This window comes from Psittacula echo (assembly GCF_963264785.1).
Source record: "Psittacula echo genome assembly, chromosome: 5".
Classification (NCBI taxonomy): Eukaryota; Metazoa; Chordata; class Aves; order Psittaciformes; family Psittacidae; genus Psittacula; species Psittacula echo.
In genome coordinates, this window is record NC_137739.1 from 61569105 (window position 1) to 61586170 (window position 17066).

A 17066-nucleotide genomic window follows, 5' to 3' on the forward strand; every position below is an offset into this window, starting at 1 on the left:
CAACCCTAACTATTCTATGATTCTATGATACTGTTAATAGCTTAAATGAAGAATGTAATATTTCAGCTAATAATGCAGTAATAGTCATAATGCTGTGGAGAGGCAATATTTATTCTATTTAGCATAACACCAATCCATGAGATAGTTCTGTTGTACCATCTGAAGCTGAATACTAAGTGAACAATGAGATGGAGCTGAAACTTCAGTTAAAATCCTTGTTTTTGTAGAGGGAAGACACTTGTCTTATAGCGGAACCATCTGTCACTTCTCAATGTCAGGCAAAGTTAGAGTGTAGTCTTTTTAGCTTGTCCCTTGTGCAAGGGTGAATTTCCTTCAGCACATAAAACGGAGGTAATGGTGTGACTGCCCTTGATGCCTCTTAACTTCTGCAAAGCTGGCAAGACAGATGAATGGTGTGGGAGTGCAGCAAAGGGACTGTTCAGAGGAGAGTCTCTGCTCTCAAAGATGCAGCCAATTCTGCACTCTAGCAGTAGAGTTTTAGTCCTTGTGCACCAGCAACTCGACGATTCAAGGGGAAGTTTGTCAACTGAAAGAGGTCATTTCATCACTGGGCATAGTCACGTAGCCGCTAAGCTGCTTTTATGTGATCTAAAGCTCAGTTGCTGGATACAGAAAAACAGCTGTCCTGTTCTGACTAGTGTGACTCACATTGCCATTGCTTACATGCCTGGGCTTTGGTGCATGTGAGCTTCTAGGGAAGGTCTTTGAATAAGGTCTTGTATTTGTTTCTAACATCAAGAGCCACTGTGCTTCTGTAACACAGAGTGCATCTGCTAATAGAGGGTGGTGTTGGTCTGTTTTCCTGATAAGTCAGTATAGTGTTTCCTTGAAAGGGCTTCTCTACTACTGCACCAGCCTTCTGCCGAAAGTTGCTGGAAATGCACTGGAGTGTTTCATGCCACAAGTTCATGCAAGCATTCTGTGGCAGTCAAGACAGAATAAATGATAACCTGTAATGGATTTAGGTATTGGAGTTAACTTATGAGGCAATGAAAGGAGAACTTTTACCCTACTATTTTATTACACTCTTGTGCAGTGTTCTTCTGTCCCCTCCACCCTACCTCATCCCCAGGAGGGGACACCTTGTTGCAAGTTAATAATACTTACCACAGAGGAAGAATAATCCCAACTTAACTGAAACTCATGTCTTTTGAAACTCAGAGTAACCTTGTTTTACTGGACAAAATACACCTTCTGTTAAGTTCTTTCCCTGTTGGCCATATGCCTTGAATCCCAATGAGTTTAAAAAAAATATTTAATAAGAGGAGCAGCCTGTTATACCGGAGTAGAAATTGACTTCAAAGCACAAACTTAATTAATCATTTTCAGCTGAACTGGATTGCCTTCCCACTCTATCTTTTAAAGTTATTCACCCATTTCTCTTACAGTTCAGAACTGCTTTTGGAATAGGTAGGCAAATGAATCATAAATGAGGGAGATACATCTGGTTTGCCAGTTCCACAATAAAACATGAACTTATCTGAAACCAGGAATGGGGAAAATTTATTGATAAATACTTGCGGGTATACACTGTTCCGTGTAAAATGCTTCTATATAGAGTTCTCTGCCATTTCCACTTTTTTATTCTGCCTTTTCTACCTTGAAATGTAGCCTGATCTTTCGAAATGCTCTTAAAATGCTCAAGTCTGATAAGGTGATAATTTGTTATGCTCAGTAGGACTATTTTTTTAAAATTTGTATACACAGATAGAGGTGGGACATGAACTAAAACTTTATCCAGTTCTTCACTTTTATGTTTGAAATTAGACAAGAAGCTTCCCAAATGTGTAGTCTGGCCATTTAAAATTAAGTCAGAACCACATGGTTTAAAATGTTGTGTTGTTCTGATTTAACCGTGTAATACTGAGGAATCTGAGAACATGTAAGATTAATGTAATAAGAGAGTCAAATATAACCCTAATTTTATGCATTGTAAAGAATAAGCTTTGGCTGCCTTGGGAAAATGAAAAGGCAGTTCTTGTTTAATCAGACCAGATAAACTTATTCTGTGGTTCCAACATAGTTTAAAATGTTTGTAAGTGTTTCTCAGTTTACAAATAGTCAGAACTTTAAACAAATTTGCAACATCTGAATTCAAATCCTTTAAATTCATTTAATATATTTACTCACGTTGCGTGGGGTTTTTTAACAGAGGTGTCCTAGAAAGTGACTCTTAAGATTATCCAGTTGTACAGTTTCTTATTACAAGTATGTGTTATCAACAGCATCTGGCCTACTAAACCAACACAAAGAATACTGTATGATTTATATGACCAATAACAATCCCAACAGTGAAAGTTTAACCTTGGTTTTCAAATTTTGAAATGCCTTCTCTGTAGAAATTCAGTGAACAGAAATAGTTAAAGTTGTTTATTAATTTCCAATGTCTTATTTTCATGTCTGAAAATAGCTTCTTTGAAAGAGGTTAAGTATTTTCAGCCCTGCATATTAGCAACTGCATTATAAAAAAGGTATAAATGTTAATTTGCAAGATAATCACATTCCAGTTTATTGTTTCTGTTCAGTTTATTATTTCTTTTCCCTTTGGGTTAGCATTTTAATTGGCAAAGCTCAGCAAGGTTTTACTTAGAAAATTCTCCCATTTTGGAAGATGTATAATGTATCTGCCTACATACCTGTCTATCCTTTTTACCTGGCTCTATGACAAAGTCATTAGATATTCATGCTGGTACATAACCTTTTCTCCTGAAAGAAACTTCAAGTAGGTGATTTTTCAAGTTTAAGTTTCTGGGGTCAGATACTTACCGGTTATAAGATATTATTGGTCTACTGGTTTTTATCCTGTTGTTGTAATTTAATAGCTGATGACCTGGATTTTCTTGTGCAAACCATATGGCTCTCCTTTAGCTAAGCAAATACACTCAGCATGTGTTCTGTTAGTCTAGTAAAGGAAGGTAATGTAAAATTAGCTTAATTAGAAATATACAAGTACCACAAGAAGCACCAATGACACATTCTAAAGAACTGACAAAGCAGGAAAATAAAGTATCTTTCCAGGCATAAATATCTGCACGTTTCTTGGTAAAAGGTTTAGCCTTTTCATTTTGAGGGCTTAAAGGCATTTGTAGCTGAATAATGCAACAAAGTCATACTGCTGGTGAATTTTCTAATTTCTGTACAAGTAAATGGAATATTGCACAGGGAAGGCATTTCCTGCCCAGATGCTATCTAGTTAAATGGTTAGATTCTTTTATCTTCACTTAAGCTGTCTGGATATGAAACCTTTAGTTTACATTTGTCAGCTGTTGAGTTTGCTGATGCGGAAGATGCCTATACATTTTGCACAATTCATATTTTGTGTGGGCTCTTGAAAATGTGTCCCTCTGTGGAAAGATTTGCATCATAAAGCTACTGCCACTATGTAGGGACTGGGGGATTTTTTAAAAAATCTATTTCTGAGCTTTATTCTGTAGTTTTGTAGACTCAGAGACCCTGAGAAAGTAATTGAAGGGAAATGGAATAGAACACCTTGTTACTTGGAAGAACTTAGTTCAAGTGAAATACTCTTTTTGGGTAGGAAATCAGAATCTTTGTCTTGCAGAGCCACATGAAGACTTGTTCACAGCCACTGCATGAAGACACATTTGGTGGACATCTGAAAGTTGGTTTAGCTCAGATTGCTGCTATGGAAATCACCCGGGGAAACCACAGAGACAACAAAGCTGTGATCCGATATTTGCCTTGGCTTTATCATCCTCCTTCTGCAATGCAACAAGGGTGAGAATGTTTTTTCCACAAAAAGGAATACTAAATTAGTTAGAAAACTTCACAAAATTCTGCATTTATTGCCAGATTCCATAGCTAAATCCTGCAGTAGGGAATGGTGGCTGTGTGGAATGTTGTAACAGCTGTTCAGCAGCTCCTTGATCCATCATTGCACTACTTAAAGTACATGCTAAAGGGACGGTGACGGTAACTTCATTGGCTTGACTGAAGTTACCCTGGAAATTAACTTGATTCTCGATCTAGGTAAAGACAGTGAAAAGCACACAGGCGCTAGATCAGTCCTAGAATTATAGAAAATACGTTGGGAATTATTGAGAATACAGTGGGAAAAGTCCTTTGAAATTATGGAGTACAGATGAGCGAGAACTGTGTCAGCCTATTGATATGATGATAAAATTACTAACTTCATCTGTTTGAAGTTAGATGAGAGAAATCCAGTTCTTCAAGACAAGCTTTTTTTGTCCCTTTTCACTATGAGAAGCCCCAATTTGCAGTGTTTTATCTTAAAAAAAAAAAAGGGCAGATACTTTTCGTTGTCTTGCAATGACAACAAATTAGATGTTTTGAGTGTAGACCATTGGACTGTGTTTCAACAAGCCTGTATTCTTGTCCAGGTTTTGTCCCAGACTACCTGCCCAGACCAGGATTCTGGGGACTAAGTTGCTTAGGCTTCAGTCCTGTAGATACATAGAGTCAACTAGATTGGAAAAGACTTTTAAGATTGTCAAGTCCAAAATACATCTGCATGTACTTTCATGTAGAGCATACGTGGCTTTGGAAATACAGAGTTGTTACCTCTTTGTGCTTTAGTTTCTTACATGTAAGAAAAAACGACTATGTGTTCTGAGTTGAAGGTAGTGAATTCCTTTAAGACCCTACAGGTACTTGAGGAAAAGCATTGTGTCAGAGTCTATTAAAAAAAATGAATTAATGGAATGCCTCTTTGCTTCTGTGAGCCCTTGACAATGACATCAAATCCGAAATTAAAAACAGTAGTGAGAGTTGCCTAGGAAATAATGACTTATTGACTGAAATATTTTTTTTTTTTCCCTGTGCTTATGAATTCAAAAGAGTGTGTAATCTGAACTTGGTAGTAGCAAGGGGACAGTCAAGATGACACCAGAGAAGTGTTGCTCCTTCTTAGATTATATAACCGCATTGCTTTACAATTTGGGATTATACTAGATAGTGGATGAATACGTAAGTGTTGCAAAAGAACATAGTCCCTGCCCTCAAAAACATGCAGTCTGAATCTCCAAGGAGAGGTTAAGAAAAAGAGAAATTAACTCTACTTTACTGATGAAGAAGTGGAACACAGTGAAAGTAATGCATGGTGCCTGCCTTGGAGCTTCCTGTGGACTGAATTCCCTGCCCTTGTGCTGTCAGCCGTGTGCTGTCCAAGGAAGCAGAGAGGAGCATTCCACTTCAAAACACTTCACATCTGATGATTTTTGTCTTAAAAATCACTGTGTAGTGAACCAGTGAATCTGAATGTTTTAGGCTTGCATAGAGACTGTGTTTTAGACCCCCCAAATATGTTCTGTTGGACTTGCTAGCGGTATGTCACGTGCCCTAAGTTCCATGTGGTTCTAGTCTCCCCATAAGCTGTACCAATGATCTGTGCCTCCAGCACACTGAGACTGCCGAGTGTGCACAAGGATTCTCCATATTTTGCGGAAAACCAGAAACCTTAAAATCGTTGTAAAATCCGCTCTTTCTTGACAGGCCCAAAGAGTTCATAGAATGTGTATCACACATTCGTTTGCTGTCCTGGTTACTTCTGGGGTCTCTGACACACAATGTTGTCTGTCCAAATTCTCCATCATCTTGCATGCCTATTCCACTGGATGCGGGTTCACAAATTGCTGACCACCTTATTGTCATTCTGATTGGGTTTCCAGAGCAATCAAAGGTAAGGGATTCTGTGTTTTAAGCGGAGATATGTTATATATTGGCCTTACTATTGCAAACATTTATGTCTTTGTAAGGAAAAAGAAGGGGTAAAACCTTATTAAAACCTGGGATTTAGGGAAAGAAATCTCTGTTTTTTCTTACATAGCTGCCTCTTCATGCATAGAAAACTGGTGATAAAATTAACTACAATTAAGTTTGAGATTCAACAATTTCAAAATATCTCACGAATAAGGAAGAAAAAACTGAATTCCAAATTGAAGCTTTAGCAATGGACATTTCTGGATCAAATCTCTCAGAATATTATTTGTTCTAGTTGTATAGAAGAATTGGATAACCTATAAATAATGTTATAATCAAAAGTAAATTACAAGCAGTGATGGTTCAAGAGTTACTCCACATCATAAGCCATCTGTGACAGTAGTTTAACACAGATACAGCAGCACTCTTTGACAATAACCAGGTTTTTATTAGCAACAGAAGCAGAATGATCACTCATTTATCGTGTACATAAAATTCTCCTTTCTTTCCCCCCACCCGGCCAAGACACTGGTGCTTCCCATTCATTTATTTGGCCTTCTTTCAAATACCTCTTCCCAGTTACCAAGCAACCCTCGCAATGTTTGGTGCAGTCGTACTGCCACAGAGCATGAATCACTGTTGCACTTGTAAACTGAGAAAACATTTCGGACCAGGAACATCTTTCTTGTAATGAATTAGTTAACATTCAGCACTCCTGGAAACTCAGACACTGTCATATATAACACTTGTTAGCAAAGAGCCATGCTTGAGTACACAAAATGAATTCTCTGTTAGCTTTTCAAAACTTACTTCCCTTGACTGTGAACAGTTCTGTCCCAGCAAGATAGAAATGGGTGACAGATTAACAGAAGATATGTAAAATGATGTTTTGTGTATAGTGTCCTTTCTTTCAGGTTATCTGAATGACTTACCCCAGCAACATTTTTGACATGGAGTCATATGTGCCAGAGCCTCCAGGCCTTCTACAAGCTGTGGTGGAGTTTTTCATCAATAAAGTCTCAGAACTAGTCTTGAGTAGCTGTTTTGCAAAACTAACCTTCCCTTTAAAGCGGCTGACCTTAATGCAATACACTAAGATTGCCTGGGGGTGTGTGTTTGCAAATGCAGTTTTTAGTCTGGAAATATAAAAACAGTTTTTAAACATACAGAAGATATTATCAAGTGTACTTCACTTACCCATTCCTAACGAGAAGGAAGTATGTGGGAAAGTGAGATGCAAGACTGAACAGTGCTTTGATGGAAGCCTCTGCACTGTATCTCAATACACTTATTTGAATAAACATTTTCCTCTATTTTCTATTTCTACAGACATCTGTTCTGCACATGTGTTCCCTCTTCCATGCATTTATATTTGCTCAGCTCTGGACAGTGTATTGTGAACAAACAGCAGTAGCTCCAGCAGTCCAGAATCAGAATGAATTTAGCTTTACAGCAATCCTTACAGCCCTGGAGTTCTGGAGCCGAGTGACACCTAGCATCCTACAGCTAATGGCACATAACAAAGTGGTGAGTTTGGTGCTGTGTAAAGATTTAGTATAGATTAAATTCAGAGGGCTTGGCAGTGTTTCAGTGGAATACATCAGAATATGAATAATATCATAAAGTAACTTCAAGGCTTTTGAGAAATTACAAGGAAAGCAAATTAATAGTGGTTAACCTTGCCATGGATCTGAAACAGGATCTAGCCAGAATGTGTCTCAAACAGAATCAAAAGCTAGAGTCGTTGCTTGTTGTATTAAAGGCTCCCTGCATAAGGTCTCATTTTATATATCTTCCTACCCTTCACAGTGGTCCTGTTCTTTCATCTGACTCTGCCTAACAGGAGCAACTAAGTGTTTTAGGATAAATCTGTGAATATCCATTTAAATATCTTTTTAACCATGTAATTGTGAAAAAGTATGCAAATGCTGACACTTGACTATTCATAACCCATTGGTTACTCGTGAAAAATAAGCTATATAAATATCTCTGGAAAGATTTTTGGGTAATGAATGACTTGAAGGAGGTATTTCTAGAGGTAAGGTTTGAAAGGGAAGTGTTTACTCTGTTCAGAAATTGTCCAGACCATTTTCTGGAAATAAACAAATGCTTACACATTATCTCAACTACTCACTATTGTTGGAGCAGCATAGTAACATAAGAACCCAGAGGAGTTCCAGCACCCTTCTCATAGGTGCTACCTTTGCTTCCCATTGACAAATGATTCCCAAGTTGAGAGCTTGTTTCTGATTGGCAAGACATATTGTGATTCCCAATTCCCAGAAAGCCATGGCAATTCTGTCATGACTTGTCAAAACTTTTTAATTTTAACTGAGATGGTAATTCGTAGCTCTGACTCTGGAGAACCTGATACTAGTTTGAGGGAGAAAGATTCTTTGTATGTGGCCCAGTCCTCTGAGTGCTGTTAAGGTCTGGGATTTTCATTCTTTGCTTTACTTTTTCAAATGGAGACTTGCTACCTACATGAAATTTATTTTCTGTAATCCCCCTTTCCCCACGTGAAACGTCTTTCACCCCAGGCAGGTAGGGGACCTTTGCCCTTTGAATTGTAAGTGCATGATGCACTTGAAAGTCTTTCAACCAGTTACTGTTCCCGTGTGTCTTATCCTTCTCAGGCAAGGACCACCTAAGTTGTATTTAAATGGTATTTTAGCCTCTGACATCTAGTGATGTCTCTGTTTTTGACAAACCACTGTTGGGAACAGTAGTTCATGGAAGCTCTATTTGCGTAACGTTTCTAACTAGCCAGTAGTTTAGTCAGACACAAAGGCTTCTTGTCAAACCTTAGGACAAGAATATGACCTGGAAGTCCCAAGTTCCAGTCCTTTTTTCTGAAAGTATCTCATTATGTGGCTTTAGTGCAAATCCTTAAACTCTCTGCCACAGCTATTGGTCTGTGTAATGTAGATAATAATACTTGCCTGTCTCACATGAGCATTGTCAGGTTAATTAGCTAGTGTTTGTAAAGCGCTTTGAAGATGAAATGCACTACATAAAAGCTAAGTTTATTACTATCAAGGGGAATTTACACATAGTTCAGACAGACACTGTAAATACTCACTGCCGGCTAAGAATTCATTGCACCTATGAATTAACACAATATAAAACATAAAATGCTGTCTACTACCAAATAATTGATATTTGCATCTGTCATGATTCATGGTACAAAATGGAAGAATTACGGATTTGCTGCCAGTTCAGAACAATAAATTGTCTTTTGATGGGGGAAAAGATGGGTTTTGTGGATATGTTAATTTTCAAAGATTCAGCAAATAAAAATATCAATTTCTGACACACTGATTGATGAGAACTACACAGAAAGGCATGTCAAAGGATTTATGATGTCTGAAAAGAAAAAAGCTGAAGGCAACTTGTTTTGATGTGTGATCTGAATTGAAATACCTCAGGCACTTTGAAATATTTAACAGATAGGTGTTGCATCAAGGAGAAAATAAGTAAAGAAAACTGTCCCTTGTGTACTCATGTAATATTTAACTTTATATGCCAGTGGCTAAGAAATGCACGTCTAGTGATTCAGTGTAAGTGCTAAGCAAATACAGGAAGATTCTTTTTAGACAATGTTGGCTTAGCTTGCAACACTGTTATATTGGAGACTAATTTGGTTTTACGCTTGATTTTCCCTCTCCCCATCCAGATGGTGGAAATGGTGTGCCTGCATGTGATCAGTTTAATGGAGGCTTTACAGGAATGCAACTCTACTATCTTTGTAAAGGTAGGCATACCACACCATGAGTATTTAGTTAATGATGTTGCGTGTCTATTGTGTTTTCCAGGCATATTGTCCTCTGCTTCCCCTCCCACTCAAAAGAAAAAAAAAGAAAGTGGAGGAAGCTGAGATTGAATGCTGTTGCAGAAATAAAACCTGGTAGAGCATGCAAAAAATAAACTCTCTAGTGAAAAGACTAGTCAATGACTTTTTTTACATGTTTTCCCACTGCATTATTCTGAAGGGAGTTTTCACATAAAATATCAACAAATCAAGTAGTTAAACACACTGTGAATGTAACATAAATATGTTGGGTTTTATTTCTGCTGCGGTATGAAGGAAAATTCTGACTGTTGTTTTACTCCAGTCTTTTATGGTCAAGCAGGAATTGAAAATAAAGTAGCTAAAACTGAAGGTGTTGGTGTCAACTAGCATGAAAGTATTCATGCTTATTATGAAAATACAGATTTAGAGTCAGTAATGACTTAATTCACTACAGAAACTTGGGCACTAAGGGATGTTAAAGTGATCATGCCTGTCCCTGGAAGACATATGGGCTTCTCTTTCAGCCAGTCCAGAATGCTCAGAATTTGACAAGGATAGAGAATGTTTTTAAAGCTGTGAAAAGAGAGGCCTTTAGTGCCAAATTCCTGTCACAATTCAAATGAATACTTTCAGGGAGTTATATTTGTTAGTATATATCAATAATATGCTAAATCAAAGAACATAGTTGTTAGTACAAAATCAAGCTCATAAACCTGTGAAATTCAAAGTTAAGGTGTTAAGCTTTCTTTCATGTGCAGTGGATGGGACATGGAAGAGAATCTGAGTAGCAAAATCTCCTTTACTTAGCCTTAATATGAAATCCTGCAAGAACAATATACATACATGATAGCATTATAGGATTTCTAGTCCCAGGTTATGATTTCTTTGTTCAAAACTAACTAATCATAAGAATATTTATTGTAGAGCTGAAAAGTGTCTTGATTTGGGGAAAGACTTACTGTATGTTTAAAGTCCTTCAAAGAGGCAGAAGGAACCAGGAAGTGGGTGGCATTTCTGTGATTCAAAAAAGATCAATTTTGAGACTGTCTCTTCTTCAGTAGCTGTGAAGATGGTCCGGACTCTTTCTTACTTCTATTTCAGGAGTCTGCAAGGATGGTAATTCTTTGACTATTTAGTTGACTGGGCAGTTTTTGGGGTAGCTTGTTCTATTCTAGACAATCTTTTATCACCCTGCTCTTGATAATGAAACAATTTTATCTTGTGCATTAACTTTTTTTCCCAAATTTTATTTTAGATATAAGCCTTTCAAACAAGGTTTAGTTTTCATTGACAGTGTAGTGAGAGAGATTTATTTTTTTTTAGAACATTCTCAATACTCTATCAGAAATTCATTTGGCAAAATTACTAATTCCCAATGACTTCCTCTTGGAACTGAGCATAGTAGCCTTGATAAAGCCTGATCATTTGACATTTATAGAATTGTACTTACTGTAGTGCCTTTTATTCCACCTAAGGAATCAGGTGTTGCAAAAACTTCATTTGTTGATAAAGTAGTATGACGGAGGACACACATATTTTTAATGCACCACAATCTGAAGGTGCTGCATGTGACATGATGCTAAGCGGATTATGGGATAGCTATTAGGTGGCCATTTTCTGTATGACAACTGAAGGGAAAATAGGTCCTAAAACAAAAGAAAAAGAGATGTAAACAATTCAGCTGTCCTTCACTGAAAGAAGACCTTCTTTATGCCTAAGTACTCCTTCATCTCCTCCTTGTGTTGATGCTGTGAGTTTTCCTCCTCCTGTTATTATGTTTGCCTTTGCTATTATATTAAACTCATGCTGATAGCATTGAAACATGTCTTAATTGCTTCCTATAGTCTGTTTTCTCAGAGGCTATTTTTTGTATCTTACGTAAGACTATCTTTACCAGTTTGGTGATGAAAACAAAGTTTATTTTAACTGTTATGTATTTAATTTTTTCTAATTTGGAGTAAGATGTATATACATTTACAGATGCACACAAACCCACATATATATTTGATTCATTATATTTTCCTCTTAGGGAAAGCATTCTGCTTTAAGAGGGCTGAAATGAAAGTGTTCGGCTTTCCGTGGGCTTTTCTGTATCAAAGGAACTGGGAAACTAGCCATCCTAGGACAGCCGTTGATGATGGAGACCAGCTCCTTGCTGATTGCAGCTCTCCATCTGACCATCAGATGTATGTCTGAGGAATTTGGAAGCCTAGAATAGAGAAGGGAGCAGCTCAGCACAGTGTTTTTTCCAGAGAACCAAGGGGTTAGGCAGCTCCAGCAGCTGCTGGGTAGATCTGTAGGGAACTGGACAGGCAGCAGAGTTGGGAAGCCAGAAGAACACAGTGCTCAACCTGTTCTCCACCTAGTTTCCATCAAAACTTGCACTGGAATCAACATAATTCTGTTGAAAATATAAACTATTGATAGTGTGTGATGGCACTCTGTTCTTCCAGCTGTTCTTTCTAACTAGCTTCATGTATTCTTCCTTTGTGAAGAAAAGGCTGTCTGGAGATTAGGTAATAAAACTCAAGTTCTTTAATAAAAATTTCTTGTCTCATTATCTGACTGGCAGATGTCAGAGTGGAGGATTTGCTTGCTTGTTGCTGCAGCAGCAGGTTTCATTTCCCTAAATGTGTCCACACCCTGGAAGACAGAAGTGGTGCTGGAGGACAATGATCTGTATCTAACCTTAGACCTCTACAACATAAATATCGATATGACCTAGTTTCCATGAGTGCCCTTTATAATCAGTGGAAAGAAACAGGTATTTTTGGACACGATTCATCTTGATCCATTTTAGATACCTGCTATGGGATAAGATGAACTGGCTGTGAGAAGTGCTTAATTCTCTCAGCTGACTGTAAAAGATGTCCACTCAATTGATTCAGATGCAGAGAGGTACCCTGAATTTTCAGCCCAGCTTCCTTCCTTGCTTCACGTACTTCTGATGCCAGTCCTGTCATCATTGCCTAGCTCCAAAGGAACTTCATTATTGCTGGATGAAATTTTCAGTGACATTTTGTTGATAACAGTGGGGCTTGGAACATGGCTTCTCAGTATGCTTAGCTGTTCCCTCCTCCAAAAAAAAACATGAGGACTTGTGGTCACTGGTCTTATTAAGCACTTAGTGTGAGAGCTTATGGAAGGATGTACAAGAACTCGCACATCTGCTGCATCTGGCTGCATTCCAGCTGTTTTAGCATTCATCTGTCTGTAAATGCTGAGGTTTGAATATGGTTCTTCATGTAGTAGACTAAGTAATCAGTCCTGACAGGGCTGCATATGCTTCTCCAGCAAAAGAGCACTGAAATTGAAATAACTATCATTCCTTGCACAAGGGAAACAGCACTTTATCTAATGTTGTCAATACTGATTAGGTTTAACTTGCAGCTTCTGCTAGCATAATTGGCAAATTGCAAATTTTAATGCCATTTGGAGGAACATTTTAGAACAGTAACCTCAGTGGTTAAATTAGTATTGGAGAACATGAATACTTCTGCTAGAAATGCCTCTCTGTGAAACATGAGCTTGTCATGTTGTACTTACTCAGAAATAAAGGTTCTCTGAAGGATTGAAATACATATCAATCCAATCATAGGTGACAGATTCACAGACCTCCTCACCTTGTCATTGTAGATAGTTTTCACCTGTGCTCCCAGGCCTACAGGCCTGTAGCGAAGCACTGATGTGATTAGTGGCTTATAAATGCTGGTTACCATTTAAATATCTGGGCTATTTCTATTTTTAGCAGCTTCTACTGGATGTTTTTTCAGTTCTTCATGTATACCTTACCATGCAAAATGTTCACTGTATTTATTCCAGTATTGTTACCTGCACATACAGAAACACCCTCACAAGGAAAATAAGAAGTTATTTCTTTAATAAGTTTTTATGTTGTACCTTCGTTGGTGCTTTAAACAAGATATCGGTAATTGCTACTGGTGATTCATCAAGCTACACACAAGGGAAGCTGGCTGCTTTACCTCAGAGTTATCTGCCCCATCAAGGGATATCATTTTAAAATAACCACATTTCCAGGTTTGTGGTTCAGGCTTTGTCCGTTTGGACAGCTAGATGTGTTAGATATACCCTTTCCTGTCTCACAGTAACTGCAGTATGTTCACAGTTGCTTGTATAATAATAAAATGTACCTCTCTTCTTATAGCTCATACCAATGTGGCTGCCAATGATCCAGTCAAATCTAAAGGTAAGTTGTTTCTAGTACCTTATCTTTTTATTCTTATTATTTACACATTTCTCTAATTTGTGGAAATAAGATCCAGACTCTCCAGACTCTCTGAAAACAGATCATATTAGTGTATCCAGATGAAAGTCTGAAATGTGAGCATATACAGAACATCATCAGCTAAGATACTTATCCTGGGATCAGTATTGCTTTCCCTTCTGAAACACTTTTTCCTACCCTGATTCTCTGGCAGTGCCTTTCCTCCCTTTTAATTGAGATTGGTTGTTCCCTGAGCTGTGGTTTTCTTGCTGTCTTAGGCTTGAGAGTCCCCTGTCAAATCAGGATTGGGACTCTTGATTTAGGAGGTGGATTTGGTTTCTACAGCAGATAGATATTTTGGGCCTGCTTGCTTGTGTAAAGCTGTGCCAGCTGGCCCTATTTGTAAGAGAGAGCAAGGTGGATGAGTGTTGTTTGCCAGTCAAGAGGATTTTGGTGATGAGAATAAAAGCGTTGGAGTTAGTCTCAGTATGGAATTGTTTCTGTAAGCACATTTGCCTTTCATGGCAATGCTGCAATGCAGGAAGTTGAAGAAAGAAATGTGACACTGGAGCAGTGGAGGAACTTTCACTGGCCATCAACCAGTACCTTTCAAACTGCTGTATTCATGTAGTAAAGGAAAGAAACTGAATGTTCTGCATTATTTTAACAGCATTTATCTGCTGGACTCCAGCTTCGCCTCCAAGCCATCCAGAGCAATGTCAACCATCACAGCCTAAGGATGTTACAGGGGTCAGGACAAATGAACAATAGCTCATCTGTGCTCCGCAAGTGGCTACAATGTACCCAATTTAAAATGGCTCAAGTAGAAATTCAGTCGTCAGAAGCTGCATCTCAGTTTTATCCTTTATGATTCATGTAATTTGTTCCAAATGTTCACTTTTAGCCAAGCAATAACAGGGATAGAGCTGTAAAAGACCATTTGTATAAATCAGTATACAGAGTATACTGTGTCTATACTTTTTAGCCTAGGACATACTGTGGAAAAGCTTATAATGGGTGAAGCTAAGAGCCTGATCCTGCCACTCTTTGATTTTACTCAGGATCAACAGGTTCTTAAGTCTGCATTCATGAACATGTATTTGCAGGATTGGACTTAAATCTATCACATTGTACATATCTGACCATTGAAATATCTTGTTCTGAAATGTTTCTTTATATTATTTTTGACGCTAAGACAAAAATCACTTTTCTTTAACTTTTTTTTTTTTAATAGAATTGTGGGTATTCACAAACATATGGAAGTGCTCTGTTGCTATTTTTTGATGATAAAAGAAAACAGGGGTTTTGGGAATCTTTATAGAAAGTTTGTTTGTTTTTTTTTTTTGTGGGGGGTGTCTTTTTTTTAGATTCACAGCTGGCAATGCAATAAAACCTGTCACTATAAAACCATGATATTCTAATGAGGCTTTTTGTCATCATCTTCTGGGAAAACAGCAGCTTGTGAGGAGAGTTATTATAAAGTGCACTTAGAAATTAGGTTGTTAAACTGTGCCGATTCGTTTGTCTTTTCTTCAGTACTGTTTTCCAAAACTGCCAAGTCTGATTTATTATTTTTTGAAATATTGCTTTTACGTACTCCATTGACTCCGTGCTGCTCTTCTTTGTAGGTTTCATAGAAGCCTCTTTAATTTTGTGACTACTGTATCGTATTCTTCTGTCAATACTTATAAACAGTGCAATTAAAAATGTATATCCCACACCTGTTCTTGATGTCTACAGAATTTATGTTGCAAACTTCAAGAGGAATATGACTGGACCTAAACTTTTTCATAATGATATTTATGAATCAAAGCATTCGCATACTATTGTATTAAACATGATGTTTAATAACAGATGGATTTTAATATCATTAAGGGACTCAGACAAAGCTGATTAGAATCTAAGGAGACTCAAGTCAGTGGATTTTACATAAAATCGTGAGAGACCATGATTTAACACCTCTTGTAATGAATACTTAGATCTGTGCAATCACAGTTGCATTTTCTGTATTTATTCCTGTAATGCACTGATCAGAAGAATAACAAACCCACATTTGTGTACTAGAATGCTATTAAATTCCTAGTCTTTATTACCACTCTCAGAATCAATGTTTTTCCTCCCTGATTGCATGGAAGTGAAAAGGTGTATCTGTAAAGTATGCTTAGTTGTTTTGAAAGGTCAGTATTTCCTCAGTGCATTTACTAAAGAAAAAAAGCATGTTTGCAGATAGGCCATTAAAGTACCATTATGTCTTAAAACCAAACCAAAACACCCCAAACCCCCCAAAACTAACCAACCAACCAGATGACAGTAAAACATGCTAGTTTGCTTAAAAGATGCCCCTCTCTGTGTTTTCAGTGGAGACAAACTGATTTGGCTTTCCTTTCTTCTCAGATTCACACATTAATAGAGTCTAAACTTAATATGGACCAGTATATCCAAAAGAAAATCTAAGATACATTATAAGCTATTTAATTGTAAGTAATTTGCTTGTATTTGCTTGAGGTGAGTGGAAAAGTTTTTTAGTTTCTGGAAAACATTTATGTCTTCATGTGAAAAGTATTAATATATCCATCAGATTGTAATTTCTCAGTGTTTCAGGCACTCATTTTTGTCATGCTGAATTGAGATTGCACAGACCTGCATGAATTGATAAGGGACAGCTTCTTCCCAGATTGTCATAGTGGTAATGAGGGTAACATTTTCTTTCTCCAGCTTTTGACTGGCTAAGGAGAAGAAAGAACAAAAATGATGTAGAGAATGCAGCCTGGAAGATTGTATGAGCAATGATTAGGGATATTTTGACTACTGATAACACATAACATGGGGCTTGTCCAGGTATGTGTAGTTTAACACTTCATGAAAGTCTCTTGAGTGCACTCTAGGCATCTGCAGAAGTACAGAAAACTGCATTAATTGTTTTTAAAAGTACTGTAAGATATATCTTCACAGAGCCTGAGGTCAATATACAACTCAAGTGAGTCACCCGCATTATCTCTCTGAAACAGCCCAGAGCAACAATTTATTTTCTGTAGGAAGATTAGGAAGTAAACAACTTTTGGTGTTCCCTGAAAAAGCTACCAAATAGCAGAGGCCAGTTTTCCTGCTCTGCCGTGCACCCAGCCTGGCTGCGTGTCTGGAGGTGTGTCACCAGGAGCAGAAACCATTCCCCATCTGGTCATTGAAAGCTGCTGTTTAAGAACAACATTTAGGCATTTGTTGCAATAAGCTGCTTAACTCAGTGCCTGTTACTGAGCCTGACCTAGTAAGAGAATCAATTCAGTGTGCGTTGAACTACGACATTTTCAACAGCACAGGGCACTTGGGACGAAGAGATGGTTAAAACCC

The 17066-nt window shown here is 37.7% G+C and overlaps 1 protein-coding gene across 3 annotated transcripts in view; it reads left to right on the forward strand.

Moving 5' to 3' along the window:
• The window catches only part of UNC79 (unc-79 homolog, NALCN channel complex subunit), a gene marked incomplete at both ends in the record, with an annotated part of 112538 nt that extends 97949 nt beyond the window's left edge, over positions 1 to 14589 (forward strand). For all 3 annotated transcript variants that reach the window (XM_080618710.1, XM_080618711.1, XM_080618712.1), the window contains 6 exons: positions 3584 to 3759; positions 5494 to 5680; positions 7030 to 7227; positions 9377 to 9454; positions 13659 to 13700; positions 14389 to 14589. In XM_080618710.1, the coding sequence (XP_080474836.1) occupies positions 3584 to 3759; positions 5494 to 5680; positions 7030 to 7227; positions 9377 to 9454; positions 13659 to 13700; positions 14389 to 14589 (882 nt within the window). The remainder of the gene's footprint in view (positions 1 to 3583; positions 3760 to 5493; positions 5681 to 7029; positions 7228 to 9376; positions 9455 to 13658; positions 13701 to 14388) is intronic.
• Positions 14590 to 17066: the final 2477 nt, after the last annotated feature.